The sequence below is a fragment of the Gouania willdenowi genome, chromosome 9, assembly GCF_900634775.1.
Source record: "Gouania willdenowi chromosome 9, fGouWil2.1, whole genome shotgun sequence".
NCBI classification, from domain to species: Eukaryota; Metazoa; Chordata; class Actinopteri; order Blenniiformes; family Gobiesocidae; genus Gouania; species Gouania willdenowi.
Genome location: NC_041052.1, coordinates 16,539,864 through 16,559,623, shown reverse-complemented (window position 1 = coordinate 16,559,623; position 19,760 = coordinate 16,539,864). Strand labels below are relative to the sequence as shown.

General features: G+C 35.2%; 1 protein-coding gene across 1 annotated transcript in view; it reads left to right on the top strand.

Annotated features, from left to right (window-relative positions):
• LOC114469701 (breakpoint cluster region protein) overlaps positions 1 to 18,310 on the top strand; it is a 55,231-nt gene extending 36,921 nt beyond the window's left edge. Inside the window, exons 9-24 of the mRNA XM_028457451.1 lie at positions 922 to 1,043; positions 1,455 to 1,620; positions 1,945 to 2,064; positions 2,977 to 3,052; positions 3,124 to 3,228; positions 3,306 to 3,380; positions 4,738 to 4,835; positions 6,214 to 6,345; positions 8,951 to 9,010; positions 10,535 to 10,644; positions 11,808 to 11,947; positions 12,668 to 12,802; positions 14,125 to 14,230; positions 15,378 to 15,537; positions 16,001 to 16,084; positions 17,207 to 18,310. Coding sequence (XP_028313252.1) covers positions 922 to 1,043; positions 1,455 to 1,620; positions 1,945 to 2,064; positions 2,977 to 3,052; positions 3,124 to 3,228; positions 3,306 to 3,380; positions 4,738 to 4,835; positions 6,214 to 6,345; positions 8,951 to 9,010; positions 10,535 to 10,644; positions 11,808 to 11,947; positions 12,668 to 12,802; positions 14,125 to 14,230; positions 15,378 to 15,537; positions 16,001 to 16,084; positions 17,207 to 17,212 — 1,695 coding nt within the window. The 3' untranslated portion in view covers positions 17,213 to 18,310. The remainder of the gene's footprint in view (positions 1 to 921; positions 1,044 to 1,454; positions 1,621 to 1,944; positions 2,065 to 2,976; positions 3,053 to 3,123; positions 3,229 to 3,305; positions 3,381 to 4,737; positions 4,836 to 6,213; positions 6,346 to 8,950; positions 9,011 to 10,534; positions 10,645 to 11,807; positions 11,948 to 12,667; positions 12,803 to 14,124; positions 14,231 to 15,377; positions 15,538 to 16,000; positions 16,085 to 17,206) is intronic.
• Positions 18,311 to 19,760: the final 1,450 nt, after the last annotated feature.

The following is a 19,760-nucleotide window of genomic DNA, read 5'->3' as shown; positions in this document are numbered from 1 at the left end:
AAGGTTAGAAGAGGAATTTAGACAAGTGTGATAACATCCGTCTATAACCTCTGGTGATCTGAGAGAAGAGGAATAAAGGTCTGTAAGAGGTCAGAACACATGCAAACTCTGTCCAGGTTAATAAATAACCATCATCTCATTGTGGTTCACAAATTAAAGAAGAGTTTATGATCCACGTGAGCAAGTGCAGTTAAAAGTTAGAAAGGTTTCACTCAGAGATCAGTCAACATATCACAGCTTTACCCAGAATCCTCTTTATATTAAGAGATATTAAGATATTAAGTTTTAAAACATGTTTTTCCAGAAAATCAACAAGACTTTTTTTTTTTTAGGTTTTTAATTGTTTCACAAGAACGGAGAACTTTGTTCTCTCTAGTATGTCAGAGAAACCCTGGACTTTGGTGCATGAGAGACAGTAGTGTTTTTGTGCTGTCAGATATATTGTATTGTTTACTGCACATGTGCAGGAAATAGTGGTGTAGTGGTTAGCATGTGAGGTCAACTGGAGTTTGTAGATTTTCCATGGCAGTGTAGGTTGGATGACAAACAAATACGCAAATTGAGTCTAAAAACATTAAAAATGAGACCAAAAATATTACAAAATGAGTCAAAAAACATTTAAATAAGCCCAAAAACAGTTACAAACAAAACCCATTCAACCATGGAATAGAAGCTGTGTGACCACCTAGAGCTGAATGTATGCATATTAGTCCATTTCCATTCTTTAATGGTCATTATTTACTGTAATCATGTCGCTGCTATTCTTTCTGTCTGTCAGGTCTCCATTACAAGGTACAAACCAGAGTCCAGTTGTGCGATCAGACCTACTGTGCCATATCTTCAAAATGCGCCTGACATTTCCAGGCCCACATTGCTTCGTAATATAAGTAGCTTCACGCTGTGTGCTTTATACACTAACAGAACCGTCAGCTGCTGAGGGATTGCTTCATGGTGGAGCTGGTGGAAGGTTCCAGGAAACTCCGTCATGTGTTTCTCTTCACCGACCTGCTGCTCTGCACCAAGCTGAAGAAACAGACCTCAGGGTGAGAGAGAGAGAGAATAAGATGTCGTCTGATACAGATCAAAGAAATTGGGAGCTTTATGATGCAGTACTTTCAATATTTAGATCACCACTTTCAATTGACATGTCTTTACTTATTGTCCATGTCACTCATTAAGCCACATTTTGCCAAATTGTTTCATATTCCTTCTTCATTTTATGGCGTCTTTACCAGATGGGAGATAAAGGAACACAAGGTTGAATCTTTGCCAATTGTAACTGTATCTGATCAGCTAATGTATGTGAATATATCGTATTGGATTCCTCAACAATCTGAGGATTCCTAGAAATCCCAGAGGAAACCTCCGGATAAATCCCCTTAAAAAGAGCATGTTTAAATGAATTACTCAATGCCCAGTAAATGATTTAATTGTTGCACAATGTGTCTCCACAGGAAAGCTCAGCAGTACGACTGTAAGTGGTTCATCCCATTAGCTGATCTGACCTTCCACACCATCGAGGACTGCGAGTCGTCTCCGATCCCGCTGGTTCAGGACGAGGAGATCGACGCCATGAAGATCAAAATAGCTCAGATCAAGAACGAGATCCAGAGAGAGAAGGTGAGAATCTACCAGCATCCTTCTACTAGGGCCAAGATAGAATAAATAAAATGAATGCTAACTATAATCACAGGTTGTACTTAGAGTAAATGCCAAAAGTTGGATTGTTTGAAAGATGAACCAAAAAAGCAACAAAAACTCAAATAACTCAAGAAAACCAAAGGATTGTGAGACCCTGGGCCAACCCAGAGACGGATGTAACAACTAGCCTATGAAAAGACTGATCAATAAATCTGTCCAAAGAAGCATGACAACACAACTACCGGTATCTCTATTCCAACCTGTTTGTTGAATTAACACAAGTTGTGTTTAAACATTCTGCAGAGGACGACCAAAGGGTCGAAGGCCATGGAGCGTCTGAGGAAGAAGCTGTCTGAGCAGGAGTCTCTGCTGCTCCTCATGTCTCCAAACATGGCCTTCAGAGTCGCCAACAGGAACGGGAAAGTGAGTGTTGGGTTTTCACACTGACACATACCTCCGTCTATTTTTTCTGTACGAAAACAAGAGAGAAAATATTATACTTTTATATTTTATATACAGTATAGTTTTTACCCCCAAAGATCCTCTGTTTTTACACAACCCAAGATTAAAAAACTGTCTCCTCCACATCTTTTACTGATTTTTTTTTTTTTTGTAATTGTAATTAAAATAATTTGTTGCTGTTTTAGTCGTAATTAAATTGTAATTGAGTTTCAATAATTGACGTTGTAATTGTAATTGCCATGAAAATTATAATTTTATGCAAAACTGGGGAACCATGTTACAGTTCTATGTGTACAGTTTTACACACATGTACTTAACAATGATTAAAATATGATTCATATCAAGCTTTCCTACATTTTACCATTTAAAAAAATTGAAATCAAGAGGTTCAATGATACAAAAAAGGCTCATAAGTCCACACCAAAAAATGTTAAAAGCTATATTTTCATTGATCAGGAAGCCTAACAAGGCAATCAATAGATAGGAAATAAATTAGATGAGAGATATTTGTTTTTAGTGTATTTTACAGCTGATTTAGGACCAGTTATCATAAGAGATGCTAACAGAAAGCTAACACACGAGGAAGGTTAAGTTTTATGGGGTTGTTTATTTCAGACTCAGTAATTGTGATTAATTGTAATTGAACTTTAGTAATTGATACTGTAATTGTAATTGACTTTGAGGATAAGAACAATTGTAATTTAATTGTAAATGGAAAAAATGCTTGTCACTCTAATCATAATTGAGTTGTAATGGAACATGGGTAATTGAAGACGTAATTGTAAGTGAAAAATGTCTTTATATTAAATTACATTTATTCATGTGAGAGATCAGGAAACTTGATTTGAAAACAACAACACTTCTGTCTTCCAGGGCTTCACTTTTCTCATCTCCTCGGATTACGAGCGAGCAGAGTGGAGGGAGATCATCCGTGAGCAGCAGAAGAAATGTGAGTCCCTGAACTTTTACGTTTCCATTGGTGCATTTCTTATGTAATATTTCTACATTTCCCTCTGTTAGGTTTTAAAAGCTTCTCCCTGACATCGTTGGAGCTGCAGATGCTCACTAACTCCTGTGTGAAGCTGCAGACCGTCCACACGATCCCAATGACCATGAATAAGGAAGGTCAGACTCACTCTGATGCACTTTACATGAATATTCTTTTCCTAACTTTTAATCTGACCTTAAATGTTTGTTTACAGATGATGAATCTCCAGGATTATATGGCTTCTTGAATGTCATCGTCCACTCTGCATCGGGACTCACACAGAGCTTAAGTAAGCCAGTTTTTCTCATGCGTTGCATGTAATCTGTCAGAAGGTCACACGTGTTGTCATTTCATCATCAAATTAAACCCCTGGTAAGATAACTAAACAAACATAAAGAATATTCTGGAAGAAAATACAGACTTTTTTTTTGTGGGGAAAGATTTATTTAATTGCCAACATACCAGCTTAATATGCCTGCTTGATATGTTGCAAGAAATTATTATTTAGCATGTGCTGACCGACATGATCATGTGTTATCAAATTCAAGTTATTTTTTGCAGCCCTTCAACAACATAAACTCACAAAATGAATTGAATTATTTTAACTGTATAGAATTGTATACACTGTATTGTCTTCATTGAGAAGGTATTTTTTCGGCTCCGCAAGGACTTTAATCCAGGCGAGGTGAGGTAGAATGGGTCCTTTGAGAATAAAGGTTGCAGACCGCTGCCCTAAACAAACATACAGCATCTTATTTCACATTATTGATATAGAAAGGGAAAGAGGACATGTTCGGTATCCGGCCGCTAATTGCACACAGCAGGTACTGTAGCTTCTCCCCATGTAAATAATAAGGATAACTATCGAAGATAAAAATAACCTTTATTAGTCCCACAAAGCCTTAAATACACAAAAAAGTTCCTTCAGCGAAGTAAACCTACAGCAGCATGTTAAATAAGATAGGAAAGGTCCTAAAACATTTTTTTTAAAGTCCTTACAGCTGCCTAAACGCATATCAGAATCTTGATTACAAGAAAAAGTCCTTACAGGTGAAGAAAACATTAGGTCCTTACAGTAGGACCTAAATCTTATGTCAGCATGTTAAATACATTTTAAACAAAGTTTCCTCAAAGCTGCGTAAAAACATTTAAAAGGATCCTTCCAGTACAGTAAACCTACAGCATGTTAAATAATATGGGTTGGGAACCTGAAGGTGGCCGGTTTAAGTCCCAGTGCGGACCAAAATATGGAGGTTGTTCTGGTAGCTGGAGAGGTAATTCAAATTCAAAAATAAAGCAGAAGGACTATAGACTCTTTGATTGTTTGTAAACATTGTGACGTATTCTGTTGGGCGGGACTTAGCCTGGAGACTAAACCACAATTGTCTTTCTGAGCACGAATGTCCGCTGGAATTTTATAAAACTTTAATGTTTTTAACGTTATTCCTCCTATTCTGGCACTCAAACACACAACAAGACGACATTCTAAAGCTAGTGCATGCAGCTCTGTGAATGATGACTCCTTTAGTGCTGCGTTCTCTGTCTTCTTCTTCTTCTTCTTCTTCTTCTTCTTCTTCTTCTTCTTCTTCTTCTTCTTCTTCTTCTTTTTCTTCTTCTTCTTCTTCTTCTTCTTCTTCTGTCTGCAGACCTTTACTGCTCTCTGGAAGTCGACTCTTTTGGATACTTTGTCAACAAAGCCAAGACTCGAGTGCACAGGGACTCCACGGAGCCAAACTGGAACGAGGTGAGAGGAACTCTCTTCATGGACCAACCAAAGTGCATTAGTTAATGATTAGTGTTGCATTAAAAGAAGGACTTTTCCATTACTTTGTTTCTTTGTTGATCTTTTTCTGTCAAAGTGAAATGATTAAATGTACAAACTAGAACCAAATCATCCATTAAGGCACATTTGACACGCAAATGTTTGAACTGGAAAGGCCAAAAACACCTCTTCCACATCTTTCAGGGCTTTTATTAACAGTCTGAGCAGCAGCCATTTCATATTTCTTACAAACAATGTCATATTCAAAGATGCATTTGCAGTGGCAGAATAACGATAAGGAGGTTTTCTCTCCTTTGCAGTAAATATGTTACTTCATACTACTTGTTACTGAAAAGACAAAATGTTTTAGTTTATGTTTATGCTGCGTTCGGCTTGTCGTTGGAGTTTGGAAATCTGAGCTTTGGGACGACATTGATTGAGAAAAGTCAGAAGAGAAGATTGCAACCTTAACATAAACCTATATTATTATACTGTACGTATTGAGGTGGTGAAGGAACTCCAGACCAGCAACAAATCCCATTTATTTTAGTTAGCTTAGCACGAAGCAGAGTTGTCTAAGCAGGGTCAAAGGGTAAAAAGAAGCTGCTTTGTTTATCGGGTCGTTATTAGCTACTTAGTTACTAGACCGCCCCGGATTTTATGATGACATAATGATAAAACCTGCTTGTTTTTAATGATCTAATGAACATTAGATTGACTGTTTTGGTTTTCATAGTTGTAGTTGTGTTGTTGTTGTTAGTCTGTATTTATTGATATCACAAAATCACAGATATGCACTCATGGCACCCTCATGTGGTGACACACAGAGTTACATGAACATGTCCAGTACAGCAGTGGTGCTCAACCTTTTTAGCCCATGGTCATGTGGCGACAGGGTCATCTATTAGTAATAATAGTCATAATCCATAATAAAGGGGAGAGCTTTTTGGGGCTTATTTATAAAGTCAGCAAAATGATGGTCCCTTGTTCTATGAATCTGACAACCACATTTATTTTTTTTATTTTAATTATCTCCACTGTTATCCAGGAAGTTTATTATTATTTAGCCATATAGTATATAGTCATCTTAAAGATGTAAATCCTTGTATTAATCAGAAATAAAATTGGTTAAAAGTGACCAAAAATAGTGGAAAAGGTGGTGTCTCATGACCCCAAAGATTGAGAACCCCTGCAGTTCAGTACAGAACACAACAGAAGTGGAACAGCTTAACTTGTTCGTTGTATAATCCAATCCAAATAATAGTGTAGTTTAATATCCAAGCTTTGTCGTTGTGTGAACTTTAGTTTTTTTTTCTAAGTTGACCTTCTCTGCTGTGTTTGTGTTTCTCTGTTGATCCAGGAGTTTGAGATCGAGTTGGAAGGCTCTCAGACTCTCAGGCTGCTCTGCTACGAGAAACGCTGCAGCAAAGCCAACAAAACTAAAGAGGATGGAGAGGTGACGGACAAGATCGTGGCCAAAGGACAGATAAAGGTAGAGAGGGTCGTTGTCACAGCATGGAGTCTAAGAAAGTAGCAACAATGAGGCGCTGGTCTATGCTGTCAGAGGTCAGGAGTGTTTATCAGAAATAAGCCTGATGTGCTTGTACGAGGAGGAGAATCCCTCAGAGAGGTCAAATAACACAGAGAATAGTGTGTTTTTTTTGTTCTCCTCACTGTTAAGAGACACAAAGAAGTTAGTGAAGGCTCAGTTAAGATGATGGGGATCCTTCAAACCATTGTTGGATCGTTATTCTGGGTTTAGAGGACCCCTGCTGCTGTAATGTGTGTGTACATGCGCGCATAGGTCTGTGTTTGCTTGTGTATACGTGTAACTGCGTGTGTGTGTGTGTGTGTGTGTTTGCTCATGTCTGCGCTGTATGATATGTTGCTACTTCCACCAAAGAGGTTGTGTTTTTAGCAGCTGCATTTTATTTATTTATTTTCCGTGAACAGTCCAACCTAAAAACGAATTATTTTCAGGAAATATCTAAAATGGAATAAGAAATGAGCAGAGATGTAAAGAGGACTGAGATATCCTACTTAAGTAGAAGTACTGTTACTGATTGAAATTGTACTCAAGTACAAGTCATACATAAAATACTCAACTACAAGTAAAAAGTAGCTCAATTAAATTGTACTCAAAGTAAAAGTTACTGGTTACTTTTCACCCCCATGTTTATTTTTGGTAATACATCTTAATTAATTAATTTATTTTCCACAATGGCATCTGTATGAAATATTTGTCAAAATGTACAATTGTTTTTTTTTTTTTAAGAAAATAATACCAATTGATTAAATTAAATTTAAAAAAAAAACAATTCTCAGGCATCAATGCTGTTTTTGCACCGTGCATTACGTTTAATCTTGTTGGTCGGCTACGATGTGATGCATTTGATTGTTGTCTGGTCATTTTATTTTGTGTAGTTTCACAATGTCTGTTGATCATTTTAAAACAAAAAAAGTATAATTACTCAGTAACAGTTGGATGTAGAAATGTAACAAATGACTTTACTTCTTTTAAAACGTACCTAAGTACAAGTAAAATGACTGATTTAGAAACATGCCCCACAAAGTAGCCAAAGCAACTCAATTACAGTAACGTAAGTACTGTAATTTGTTACTTTCACCTCTGGATGATTAACGAGTGATTAGATTTTGGGGATGACCAGATCAATAGACTGATTCTGGATCACGTTGAAAAATGGAGAAATGCCTATGTTCAGCTCTTTGAGCTGGTTCTAAAACACCACCTGCTGGTGACTTTGTGCATTACATGCTCTAGTCATTACTTCAGTTTCTCTTTCTGTTTTTAGCAGACAACAGCACAGCCACACATTACACATTTCTTGAATGATCATGGTACCATGATCAGGATCACTGATCCAGATAACTGCCAGTATTTGTCAAAGAGGATATCTGGTGCTTGGTGGAGGTTTGCGCTCTCTGAGTGCTCATTTTTTTTGTTTTATTTTTTACTTTAATCACATGTTTACATTTTAAAATAATCACATTTTGTGGGTAATCTTTTAAACTTCCTCTAGAGTTTATAAAAGATCTGACCTGAGTGTAATTCTAAGATCTCACCGACGAATGAGGACGCCACGGTTCGAAATATTATTTAAAAAAGGAAAATACAGGTCTGTATATTTGTTGAAAGAATGAAAGAATTCAATCCATCCCACTTTAGGATAAATTGAGCCATGTTTGAACTAAAATGGACTACATCATAATGTGGTTTTTGGTTAAAATCTCTACTCACTTTGGATTACACTCTCCATCTCCTTCCTCCGTTGTTTCGTTCTCTTTCACAGATCTGGGATTAGATCTGTGGTTGTGTTTCTTCACTTTGATAGAAAACGTTATGTAAGAAGATCGATTGTTAAGGATTATACGAACGGGATGTGATGAAGTCTTTGTGGGAGAACATCTGTCGTGTTGGACGGAGGCAGATCAGACGTTACTCTGTGAATAAACGACGACAGCTACTGTAGATGAGGTTTATTTTACCATGAGGTTAATGGATGTAATTACACCAACAACAGGTTCATGTTTTCTATTCATTTAGTCATATTAAATAGATGAAAGGTTCACAGTTCTCTTACATTTGATAACATGTCATCTTGTGCTTTTATTTTGAAGGGGATCTATTACGTATTAGAGTCTAGTCTGCTGGGTAAAATGAATGGTTGCTGTTTTTTAATCTTATCTTTTTTATGCCCAACAATTAAATAAACAACAGTAATTTATTTTTTTTCTGCGCTTTTCTTCAGTTTAACGCTAGATTTATTTTATTTCCTTATGTTATATTATTTTGTATTTGTTGATTTATATATTCAGGCAAATACTAGACATTTTTATTTATTCAATCATTAAACTTTTTATTCAATGCTTTCTTGGTTTGAACTACAGCCACATTAACATTCATAAATTATTTTATTCATTAAAAATAAATAAATAGATACATTGGGTCGCAGGTTTAATGAAAAGTGGGTAAATCCTGTAGCCAGGCCGGTTGAGAATTATTGGTTTAGATTATTGGGTTTATCTCATGGAACTTGTAGCTACTTTTACTAATAAACGAGTGTGTTTTCTTTCAGCTGGATGCTCAAACGCTGCAGAACAAAGACTGGCAGAGGACGCTCATCACCATGAACGCGGTGAGTAATTGTCTACTGTTTGTGTCTAATTTCCTTCTTTTTTTTTTCTGACTAAAGCTCTAACTTTAACACATTTCTATCAAGTTTATTCTTAATAGTTTATTAATCGCTCCTAGAGATAGAACTTAATCAATAGATTAATACAATCATTGGCTAATATTGAGTAAGGGGGTTTAGGTTGTGGTTTTAAATCAGCCAATCAGAAGTCGTCTCTGTGTAGAATGATAGGGAATATAAAAACTGTATAATCTTGACCGGCCGCATTTCTCAAAACTTTATTTCGATTATTTGCAAGAAGTTTCAGGACAGTTAGGACAAACCAATACTAGTTCATCAGTAGTCAACAGATTTAGTCAAAATCACTTTGAATTTTTGTCTAAAATTAGACTAAATCTAATAATCATAATGAAGGAAATAAGACCAAGACTAAACTAGACAGAGACATGAAAATACATGACACAAGACGTATCAACAGTTAAAAAATGATCTGTGTTTCTGAGATTTTGTTGCCGTTTTTAGAGGTTTTTGAAGATGGAATTTTTTTTGGAATTTTCAGCCAGATTTCTACCAACAAATGAAATTAATTTGTGGAGTTTTAGAAACAATTGTGAAATAGGTTTAAACTTAAAGAATTACTGCGAACACATGATGATCTGATCAGACAGAAGTTGCTGGAAATCTGCATAAACTAATGAAATGAACAACTTTATATCTGTATTTACATTAATCCTGATGACTAAACAAAGACTGAAATGACAAGGACTAAATCAAAATAATGTTCTGTCAAAATTCACACTGAGCTGAACGGTTAGAAGCTGTCGTAAAAACTTTCAGTATAGTTTATAGTATAGAAGTACAGAATATAAACATACATAGGAAATAATAGTTATTTTCATTATTTTTTTTTAATATCAAGAGTAGAATCACCTCAATAACGATCAAATCTGCAAATGTGTCTGAGTTTAAAGAATATTTGCGTGAAAAAAAAATCTGCACACTTGGATCAGTGCAAGTAAAAAAATGCAATTTCCCGTGTTTTTTATACTTGCATTGTTCCAAGTGTGCTGATCTCTTTTTCACACATTTTTATTTATTTATTTAAAAAAAACAACAAAAAAAACAACAACAACAACATTATTCTACAATATTAAAAAAATCACTATATATGGACGCACACATGAATAAATATCTATAACGTATAGCATAATGACGTATACATATAAACATGCAATACATGAATTAATCAAGAAGTAAAAAAAAAGAAAAGAAAATTAAACAACTTTGAACTAAACACAAATTAAAATATAATAAAACAAATAAATACATGTATTATTTCTAGAAGTTATAGGAATCTTTAATCATTTTCATATTATTTGATTTAAGCAAGATTTAAATGACAACAAATCCTAATCACCAAAACTACATTACATTTTTATTCACTGTTGAAGTTTTTCTGCAGTAAAGCTGAATGAATGTGGCTTTTGTTAATGGAGCCGTTTTGTTTTTTTCTTCCTGTTGTTTCAGATCGAGGTGAAGCTTTCCATGAGATTCACCAGCCAAGAATTCAGCCTGAAACGAATGCCGTCACGCAAACAGTCGGGTGTCTTCGGAGTCAAAATCCACGTCGTGACAAAGTGAGTGTTTCGTTATTTGGTGCGTCAATGTGTGTGTGTGTTAATTACACTGTGTGTGTGTGTGTGTGTGTGTGTTTGTGTGTGTGTGAAAATAGGATAATACAAGCAGAAAGTCAAAGAAGAGTGACTTTGTAAATGTTTTGTTGCAACTCTTGCAGAAGTTGAATAGTGGTCTTTTTCAGACTATTTGTTGTACAAAACGTGCATAGATGAAATAACTGTGTAAATTAAATATTTAACAAATACAATTAAAATTATATATACAGTATATATATTAGGGGTGTTGAAAAAAATGGAATCTGCAATATATCGCAATATTACGTTGTGCGATTTTCAAATCGATTCTAAATGCATCCATATCGTTTTTTGTTAATTAAAAAAAAAAAATGTATATATATAAATATATATATATATATATTTTTTTTAACCTTTATTTAGCCAGGAAAGTCTTTTCCAATACAGGAGACATTGTAACTGCACAAAGAAGTGCACTGAAACTTGGGCATGTTGACCAGCTGGTGTTTCTTAAATAAAATCTAAAAAGAAAGTACTAACTTTCTGTATTTATTTGTTGTTCTAGGCATATACCTCAGTTAAGTTGCACTAAAGTCATGTTGCACTAAAGTCAAAATTGGTTTAAAAGCCACAGGCTGATTTTGTTATTTTTTTATTTTAAGTTGTTGGCACATGGCGTGTTAAAGCCAATGTTTTGAGTATAAAATATGCCAATAAAATATATTTCATACTTAATGTTCTCTGAAGGTGTACACATTTACAGATTAGTTGTTTCTTAAGTCAAATATAAAAAAAATTGCAATAATTTCCTTATACTTTAATATTGAGATATATCGTATCGGATTGTATCGTGACCTACATGTATGTATCGGGATACGAATCGTATCGCCAGATGCCAGGCAATACACACCCCTAATATATATAAATGTGTATATATATAATTTTTAAAAAGTATTTCTAGTTTGATTATTTTTACTTTACAAGTATACTTTACAAGTTTTTTTCCACTTCAGTATGTGCTGTTAAAGTAAAATATGACACAGTGGTACGGGGCATGAATGAGTGTAGCCTGACAGCAGTGAGGTGTGCTGTTGGTGTGACAGAGGCTTTCAAAGGTTCACCATCTTTATTTCTGTCGTCACCTCCAGGCGAGAACGCTCCAAAGTCCCACTGATCGTCCGTCAGTGTGTGGAGGAGATAGAGCGACGAGGGATGGACGAGGTGGGAATTTACCGAGTGTCCGGAGTCGCCACCGACATCCAGGCCCTGAAAGCAGCTTTTGATTCAAGTGAGTTTTAGGGAAAAGAGAGAAGAGAAACCTGCTCCGTATCTAGTATACAGAAAAGTCCTTCATGACATGTTGCTGCCATCTGCTGTTTAATGCTGTTTTTGGTTTTGTGTTAAGTCTGTTATCCTCACTATGGACTAGGGGTGGGAACCTCTGGATACCTCACGATACGATACGATACACGATACAAAGCTCACGATAACGATGATCTCACGATATAGCGATAATCAATCTACGATAATCTATGACATAACAAGAAAAAAAAAAAGATTAGGTGAAAAAATACAATTTTTATTTTATATCTCTGAAAGACAATACATTGAAAAAGTGTCCTATGAACAGTGACTATTTTAGTACAACATTTCTGTAAATAGTGCTTTATGTAAACAAAAAATAGGGTCTTTCTTACCAGTGACACCATTATAGTGCAATATTCCAACAAACAATATATTGGTTCCTTCAACAAACAGTGAGAACATTTCTGTGAAGACGTACCTGCACATTTTAGTGAAAAAACAGAAAACGTTTTTGAAAAAAAAAAAAAAAAAATTACAAAAATTAGAAATAAATTGATACTTAGAGCGAGTGTATCAATAATCGATCGTGCGAATAATATCACAATATATCGATGGATGGAGATATCGTCACACTCCTACTATGGACACATTTGGACTAGCAGCTACTGATGCAACTGTTTTCTCTTCTGTTTGGATCTAACAGACAACAAGGACGTATCCGTGGTGATGAGGGAGATGGACGTAAATGCAATCGCCGGGACGCTGAAACTGTATTTTCGAGAACTGCCGGAGCCTCTTTTCACCGATGATCTTTACCCAAACTTTGCTGGAGCCATCGGTGGGTCACTTAAGATAAGATAAGATATCCTTTATTCGTCCCACAAAGGGGACATTTGCAGAGTTTCAGCAGCAGATAAATAGGAATATTGAATATTATACATGTGCCTGTACACAGTACAGATTGAAAGTGGGAAAACATGTTGTAAGAAAGGAAATTGCACAATAAAAGCAATAAAACTTCTTCTCATAATGAGCTTCATATTACATTGTTTGTGAAGGTTCTTCTTTCAGGTTCTTCTGTTTATTCTGGTTTTTGTATATTCTATATTCTGTATTTATATATAATTTCAACTCTGTTTGCTCCTTTTTTTCTTTTTTAATGCGGCTGGAAATTCAATTTGCCAAGGGATCAATAAAGTTACATCTAATCTAATCTAATTATTGGTCTGATAACTTATCAGCCAAGAAAGACTAACTGAACCAAAAGGTTGACGAGATCATTGTTTCTCAAATCGAGGTATGTGTGGGTACGCAATGGCACTACGGGGGGAGAGAGACAGTGGAAAATGAACAAATAAACTGTCAGTCTTGGTCCCACCTACAAACTATAGAAATAAATCTATGTGGGGTCGCCTGGGATTTAAATAGGGTCGCCTGACATTTCTGAAATGTTTTCATTATTATTTAAAAAAAAACTATAATTAAAACACACAATGGTAAACAACTGTATTTCTATACTTTCACTTTGTAAATTGTAAATCAAGTTAAACTAAAATGCAGTAAAAAAAAAAAAAAAAAATCTGAGCTCAAACATGATCAAAAACTAATTCCAGAAAAAAAATGTCTTTTTGGTCGCCAGAAATTCTAGATATCAAAATGGGGTCACGATTGAAAAAAGGTTGGGAACCACTGCACTAAATAGTGTTTCTTTCCACTTATTTACAAATGAGATTCTTTAAAATGTGTGTTATCACTCATTCATTCCATCGTTATGCTCTATAGTTGTTTTTAAATAGTTTTCTGAGCATAATGTTGCAGTCTGACAAAGGGGGGACTGATTTAGAAATAAGAAAACGGGGGTACTGGGGCCAAAAAAGTTCTAGAACCATTGGACTAAACATAGCTTTACTTGTGAACAGACGTTTTCTGCATGTCAGATGTGCCTGTAGGAGAGGAAAAGTCTTTTTAAAGGAGCCTCTTGTCATTAACTAATACACTTTTTTATGACACATTTTTTAGTTTAATAACAATAATGATGATAATATCAAGGATAATACATCAATTTTATATAGCGCTATTTTGGACACTCAAAGTCGCTTTACAGAGTTAAGGGATTATTCTGTCAGTAGTTTTCTTTCTTAAAAAGTGTTTGTTTTACAGGTTTGTCTGACAGTGTGGCTAAAGAGAGCTGCATGCTGAACCTGCTGCTGTCTCTGCCTGAGTCCAACCTGCTGACCTTCCTCTTCCTGCTGGACCATTTAAAAAGGTGAGCCACGTGCGTGGACACGACCAGGGATCAATGATGATTGTCGGTAAAATAACCTATTGGCCAATAAAGGCAAATGTCATCATCTATCTACAGCAGAGCAGAGGTAGGCAACTTCTATCACAGTGGGGCCACAAAAACATGTTTGTTTTGATCAGAGCGCCACATGATCAACATTCATGTCTCCATTTAGAATGAGTGACCTGAGCATTAATACAGGAAAGAACACAGAGTTTTTATAGTCATTTTGTGAATTTTTGTGAAATGTTTGTCTTTTTGTGTAGTTTTGTTGTCCTGTTTTGTAATTTTGTGTATTACTGTTGTCATTTTGTTCATTTTTTTGTTGCGTGTTTTTGGAGTATTTTCTGTGTTTTTCTCTTGTCTTTTACTGTAGTTTGCTGAAATGTTGTCATTCTTTGTCATTTTTAATGTATTCTTGCTTTTGCTTAATGTGTTTTTCTGTCATTTTGTACGTTTACTTTTGGGGGGCCGCATAAAATTGGACCGAGGGCTGCACGCGGCCCCTGGGCCGCCAGTTGCCTATGTCTGATCTACAGTATATACAACACACCCACCTAACCTTTCCTGCTTTTTACTACCTTTTCCTTCTTTCTCCCTCTTTTCTCTCTGTTTTGGTCATCTTCTTCTCTATCATCTTTTACAACTGTTTAAATAAAGTTGGGCTAAATTGAATTAGCGAGACATTTTTTTGTTTGTTTAGTTTTTGTTGTGACGATGAAGAGAAAGTCAGAAAAAGAAATGACACAAGCTGCAGTTCAATGAGAGACAGACGTTAGCAGCATATTGTTGCTCCCTCTCGTTAACGTATAAAGGTGATATAGTCATGTTTAAAAAAAAAAAAAAAAAAAAATCTGAAATCCGCTTTGTGATTCAGTATTAATGATTAATATCGGCTTGTTCAGTTGTATCACATCTAGTGTGTTGTGTTGATTCATTGTACTTTTTGAAACAGCTAAAATATGTATTTATAATATATGCCTTTTAGTGTTTTTTATCTAATGAACAAATGATGTGTAAATAACAGATAACAATATTGAGGCTGCTGTGCATCGTCATTAATGATACAATGAAGAAGAACAATAAATAAAGCTGTATCTGATAAGTAAGCTTTGGTATTTTCTTTCAGGGTGGCAGAAAATGAAATCTCCAACAAGATGTCTCTGCATAACCTGGCCACGGTGTTTGGTCCGACTCTGCTGCGTCCGTCTGAGAAGGACAGTAAGATCTCCATCAGCTCACAGCCCATCTGCATGAACGACAGCTGGTCTCTGCAGGTCATGGCCCAGGTACAGCCACATTTCACTCGGTCGTGAAAGTACATTTGAAATAAATTGATTCTTATAGTGGAATAAAATTTCTTTCAAAATAATTTTTGATTAAGAATAAAACATCTTATCTTGCCAAAAAAAAAAACACTTCTTTTGTTTTCAAATAGTTTTTAGATGGTTAGAAAATTGATGCTTTCCAGAAATATTCACATCGTATATCACGTATTTTATCTTTTAACAAAAATAAATAATAATAGAAAAACTTTACAATAAGTTGCATGATGATACTTTGTCAACATGTACAAAACATAATCATTATCTTCTTTTTTTTTAACTGTAAATGATAATAATGCAAACATTCATTATGCGTTTATGTACTGCGGTAAAAAAACAAGTCCATTTGCACCATTTCAGAGGAAAGATTTGCTTAAAAAAGTGTGTGTGCGTGCGTGCGTGCGTGTGTGTGTGTGCGTGTCTGCAGGTTCAGGTGCTTTTCTACTTCCTTCAGTTGGAGAGAATCCCGACTCCAGACAGCAAACGCCAGAGCCTTCTCTTTTCCACAGAGGTACAACAGGAACAGGAATAAACATACATATACAGTACATACATGTTTATATGTATATTTAGATTAACCATGGACTAAGTGTCTCTTTTTCTAAGGATGAACAGTGAAAGAGTCTATGGCCTCATAAGTGCCATAGAGCCTAGGTTCCCAAAGTGGGGTACGGGTACCCCCAGGGGTACGCAAATTGTCATGGGGGTATGAGAATAAAAATTAAGAACACTGACAACATTGGAAACTAGAATATAAATGGAGCAGTTAATGCTAATGCTATGCTAATGCTAATGCTGAGTCAAAGCTAATGCTAGGTGAATGTTAGGTTATTGTCATTGCTAAGTTAATGCTAGGTTAATGCTAATGCTAGGCTAATGTTATTGCTAGGCCAATGCTACTGCTAGGCTAATGATAATGCTAGGTTAAAGCTAATATTAGGTCAATATTAATGCCCAGCTAATGCTATTGCTAGGCTAATAGCAATGCTAGATTAAAGCTGATACTAGGTCAATTTTAATGCGAAGCTAATGCTAATGCTAGGTTGATGCTATTGCTATGCTAATGTTAATGATGATGCCTGGTTAATGCTATTGCTATGCTAATGTTAATGATGATGCTAGGTTAATGCTATTGCTATGCTAATGTTAATGATGATGCTAGGTTAATTCTATTTCTAGCTTAATGCTAATGGTAGGTTAATGCTATTGCTATGCTAATGTTAATGATGATGCCAGGTTAATTCTATTTCTGGCTTAATGCTAATGTTAGCTAATGCCAATGATGAGCTAATGCAGTGTGACGAGGGCCAGCATCTGCATCCTCACTTGTATTTTCTTCAGGAAATGCAAATGTTCTAGTTATTATTATTATATGTTATTCCTCAACAGGAAATGTAAAATTCACTGTAGGGCTACATTGTACATGACATGACATTATTATGTTTTTTAAATATGTAGAAGTCGGGGGTACATGGCTTCAGGTTAAATGTCTGAAGGGGTACGTGACTGATAAAGTTTGGGAACTACTGCCATTGAGTCATCAAAACTTTTGAAATGATGTGTAACCTAAACAGACCAGTGGACATTCAACTTATTTGATAATTATTATTTGTTTTCTTCGTTCCATGATCAGAGGTGAGGATGCTTCTTTCGTCCACCATGAGGCGCCCCCGACCCACTCGTCTGCTGTAGATGTGCCCAGCCTTCTTTTCAAGACCTGCTGATTGACATCCCATCATTTATCATTCCAATCATAATTTATTGTAGACTTAGAGAGGTGAGTTTTTTTCCCCATCCTCAAATGTTTACCACAGAGTAACTGGACCAGACCTAAATCATTTTTGTAAATTTAATTTTAGTTAAAAAAAAGTCAAATTTTTGGTCAATTTTGAGTAAAAATGTTGCAGTGCATACATTTTTAAATTGTTGATTCAAGTGGAAAGTGTGAAAGAAAAAGATGTTACTTTTTTCCTTTATTAATTTGTTACAGCAGTGAGTTTTCTTTTTTTCAGAAATAGTAGATTTTTTTTGTTCCAATTATTATTATTATTATTATTATTATTATTTTTTTTTAACCTTTAATTAAAAAATAAAATTATAGATGCAAGTAGTTGTGATCATGAAAATAATTCATTTGTTGTTTACTTTAAAAAAAAAAAAAAAAAAAATCAAAATAAGCAGAACAAATACTTTATTTGGAATATCATTTTTAAAATTGCCACCAAACAAAAAAAGTGTTTCCTTCAACCTTTACAAAATTCAATCTCTTTTTTTTGCGTTGGACTGAAAACTCTGCTAAATATTTCTGTGTCCGCGCTCACACAGAACAATGGGACTGAACGCTGTAGCAGACTCACTCCAACATGCAGGCGTGTTGTTTCCTCTTTCACTTTAAACTTGTTTTTGCTCTCCAGGCTGTTGTCAGAGCCACACTGTGTAGAATTTAGTGCTTTTGTCTCAGACATGGAGCAGAGGAAATCCAAAGGAATGTACACTGAACTGTCTGTAATCCCAGTTTCTCTGGTTTTTATTGCCCTCTGTAAGTCTGGAGGTCATTACTATGTCCATGTTTGCTGTTTCACTCTCACCTTTACACACTGCTGTAGGAAGAAAAGCCTCCACTGATACAAATATTCCCTCAGAGCACACAAATATACGTGTAATCACCTGTAAGTGTATCATCAAAGTATTTAGATGTGTCCAAAACGTCCTCTTGTTCATGCAAAATAAGCAATAATAGTCGTGAGGCGACATGATGTCATGTATGTATGAAGAATGTAAATAAAAGCTCTGTAACATTCCACTGATGTGTCCTTTCTTCGCTGCACACACATCAGTCATTGCTACATGCTAAGCTAACCAAAACGTGTAGGACTGGTCGCTGGAATGAAGTTTCTTCACAGTCTCAGAGGCAGACGGCACATTTACTGTCTGCAATAACACAACGATTCCTCTTCAAGTTTTCTTATCCCTCAACTGGAAAGTTATACATCGTGACTGTGTTTGAAGGGAATATGAAACAGCCGCTGCACAGACAGTTGGAAAAAAAATTGTGAGGAAGATGTGGGGATGATTTTGAGTTTGGAAGAAATATGAAATAACTGGCACTCTGTTCAGAGTGTACCACCCTTTCCTGGTGCCTGGAGATAGGCCCCCAGGCAGACCCCATGACCCTGAAAAGGAGCAAGCGGGTTGGATGGATAGAACATTATTTGCAGTGTAATACACAAAATGTCCACAAATGAAAAAAAATGAATCCAAAAACACACACACTGATGAGAAAAGAGCAAACAAGGCACTCAAAAAGATACAAAATTATAGCATTAATACACAAAACTACTCCAAAAATACACGACTACAAGAGAACACAAAACAACAGCAATAATTGACTCCAAAAATTAACTAAACAACAAAAATACAAAGTTACTATATATATATATATATATATATATATATATATATATATATATATATATATATATATAGTATATACATAAAATGATGACAAAAACATGAAAGAATGTCAACAAAAAGCACAAAATAACTTATTTATCATTCAAAACGACACCATAAACATGAGGGTGTTTGTAAGGAATATAAAAAGAGATGCAGTACAGACTGTCAGAAAAGGTTGTGGAGAAAGTGCAATGTTGAGAACACATTTTTGAGGTTGGGAGGAGTATGGAACAAAACCTAACACATCACCCTCCAAAATATCAACAAAATGACAGTCAAGAACTCCAGAAACAAACAAAAGTACAAGAGAAAAGCAACACCAAAAAGGTACAAAGGAAAACAATAAGAAAACCACATCCCAAGTCACATCAAAAGACACAAAATAACAATAAAAAAGTTAAGTTTCTTTATAAGTCACCTGAAAAAATGCAATAAAATGACAATGATTGGAAGGAATGTGAAAAAAAAAAAAAAACAGAAAGGAAACCATTTTTAGTTTCAGAAATGTTGTTTATTAAAATGCTAAAAATGAATATGAAACTAAAAGCTAAACACTGAATAAAACCAACCAAAAAACACTTAATAAAAAAGTTACACACACTCCTAAAATGTGATAAAACGTGAAATGAATTATATAATAAAGGTAAAACATTATAAAGGTTTTCTAAAATATTATTTCCAAGCTTCAGGTAAAAAAAAAAAATAAATAAAAATCGTGTGGGCCCCGAGCC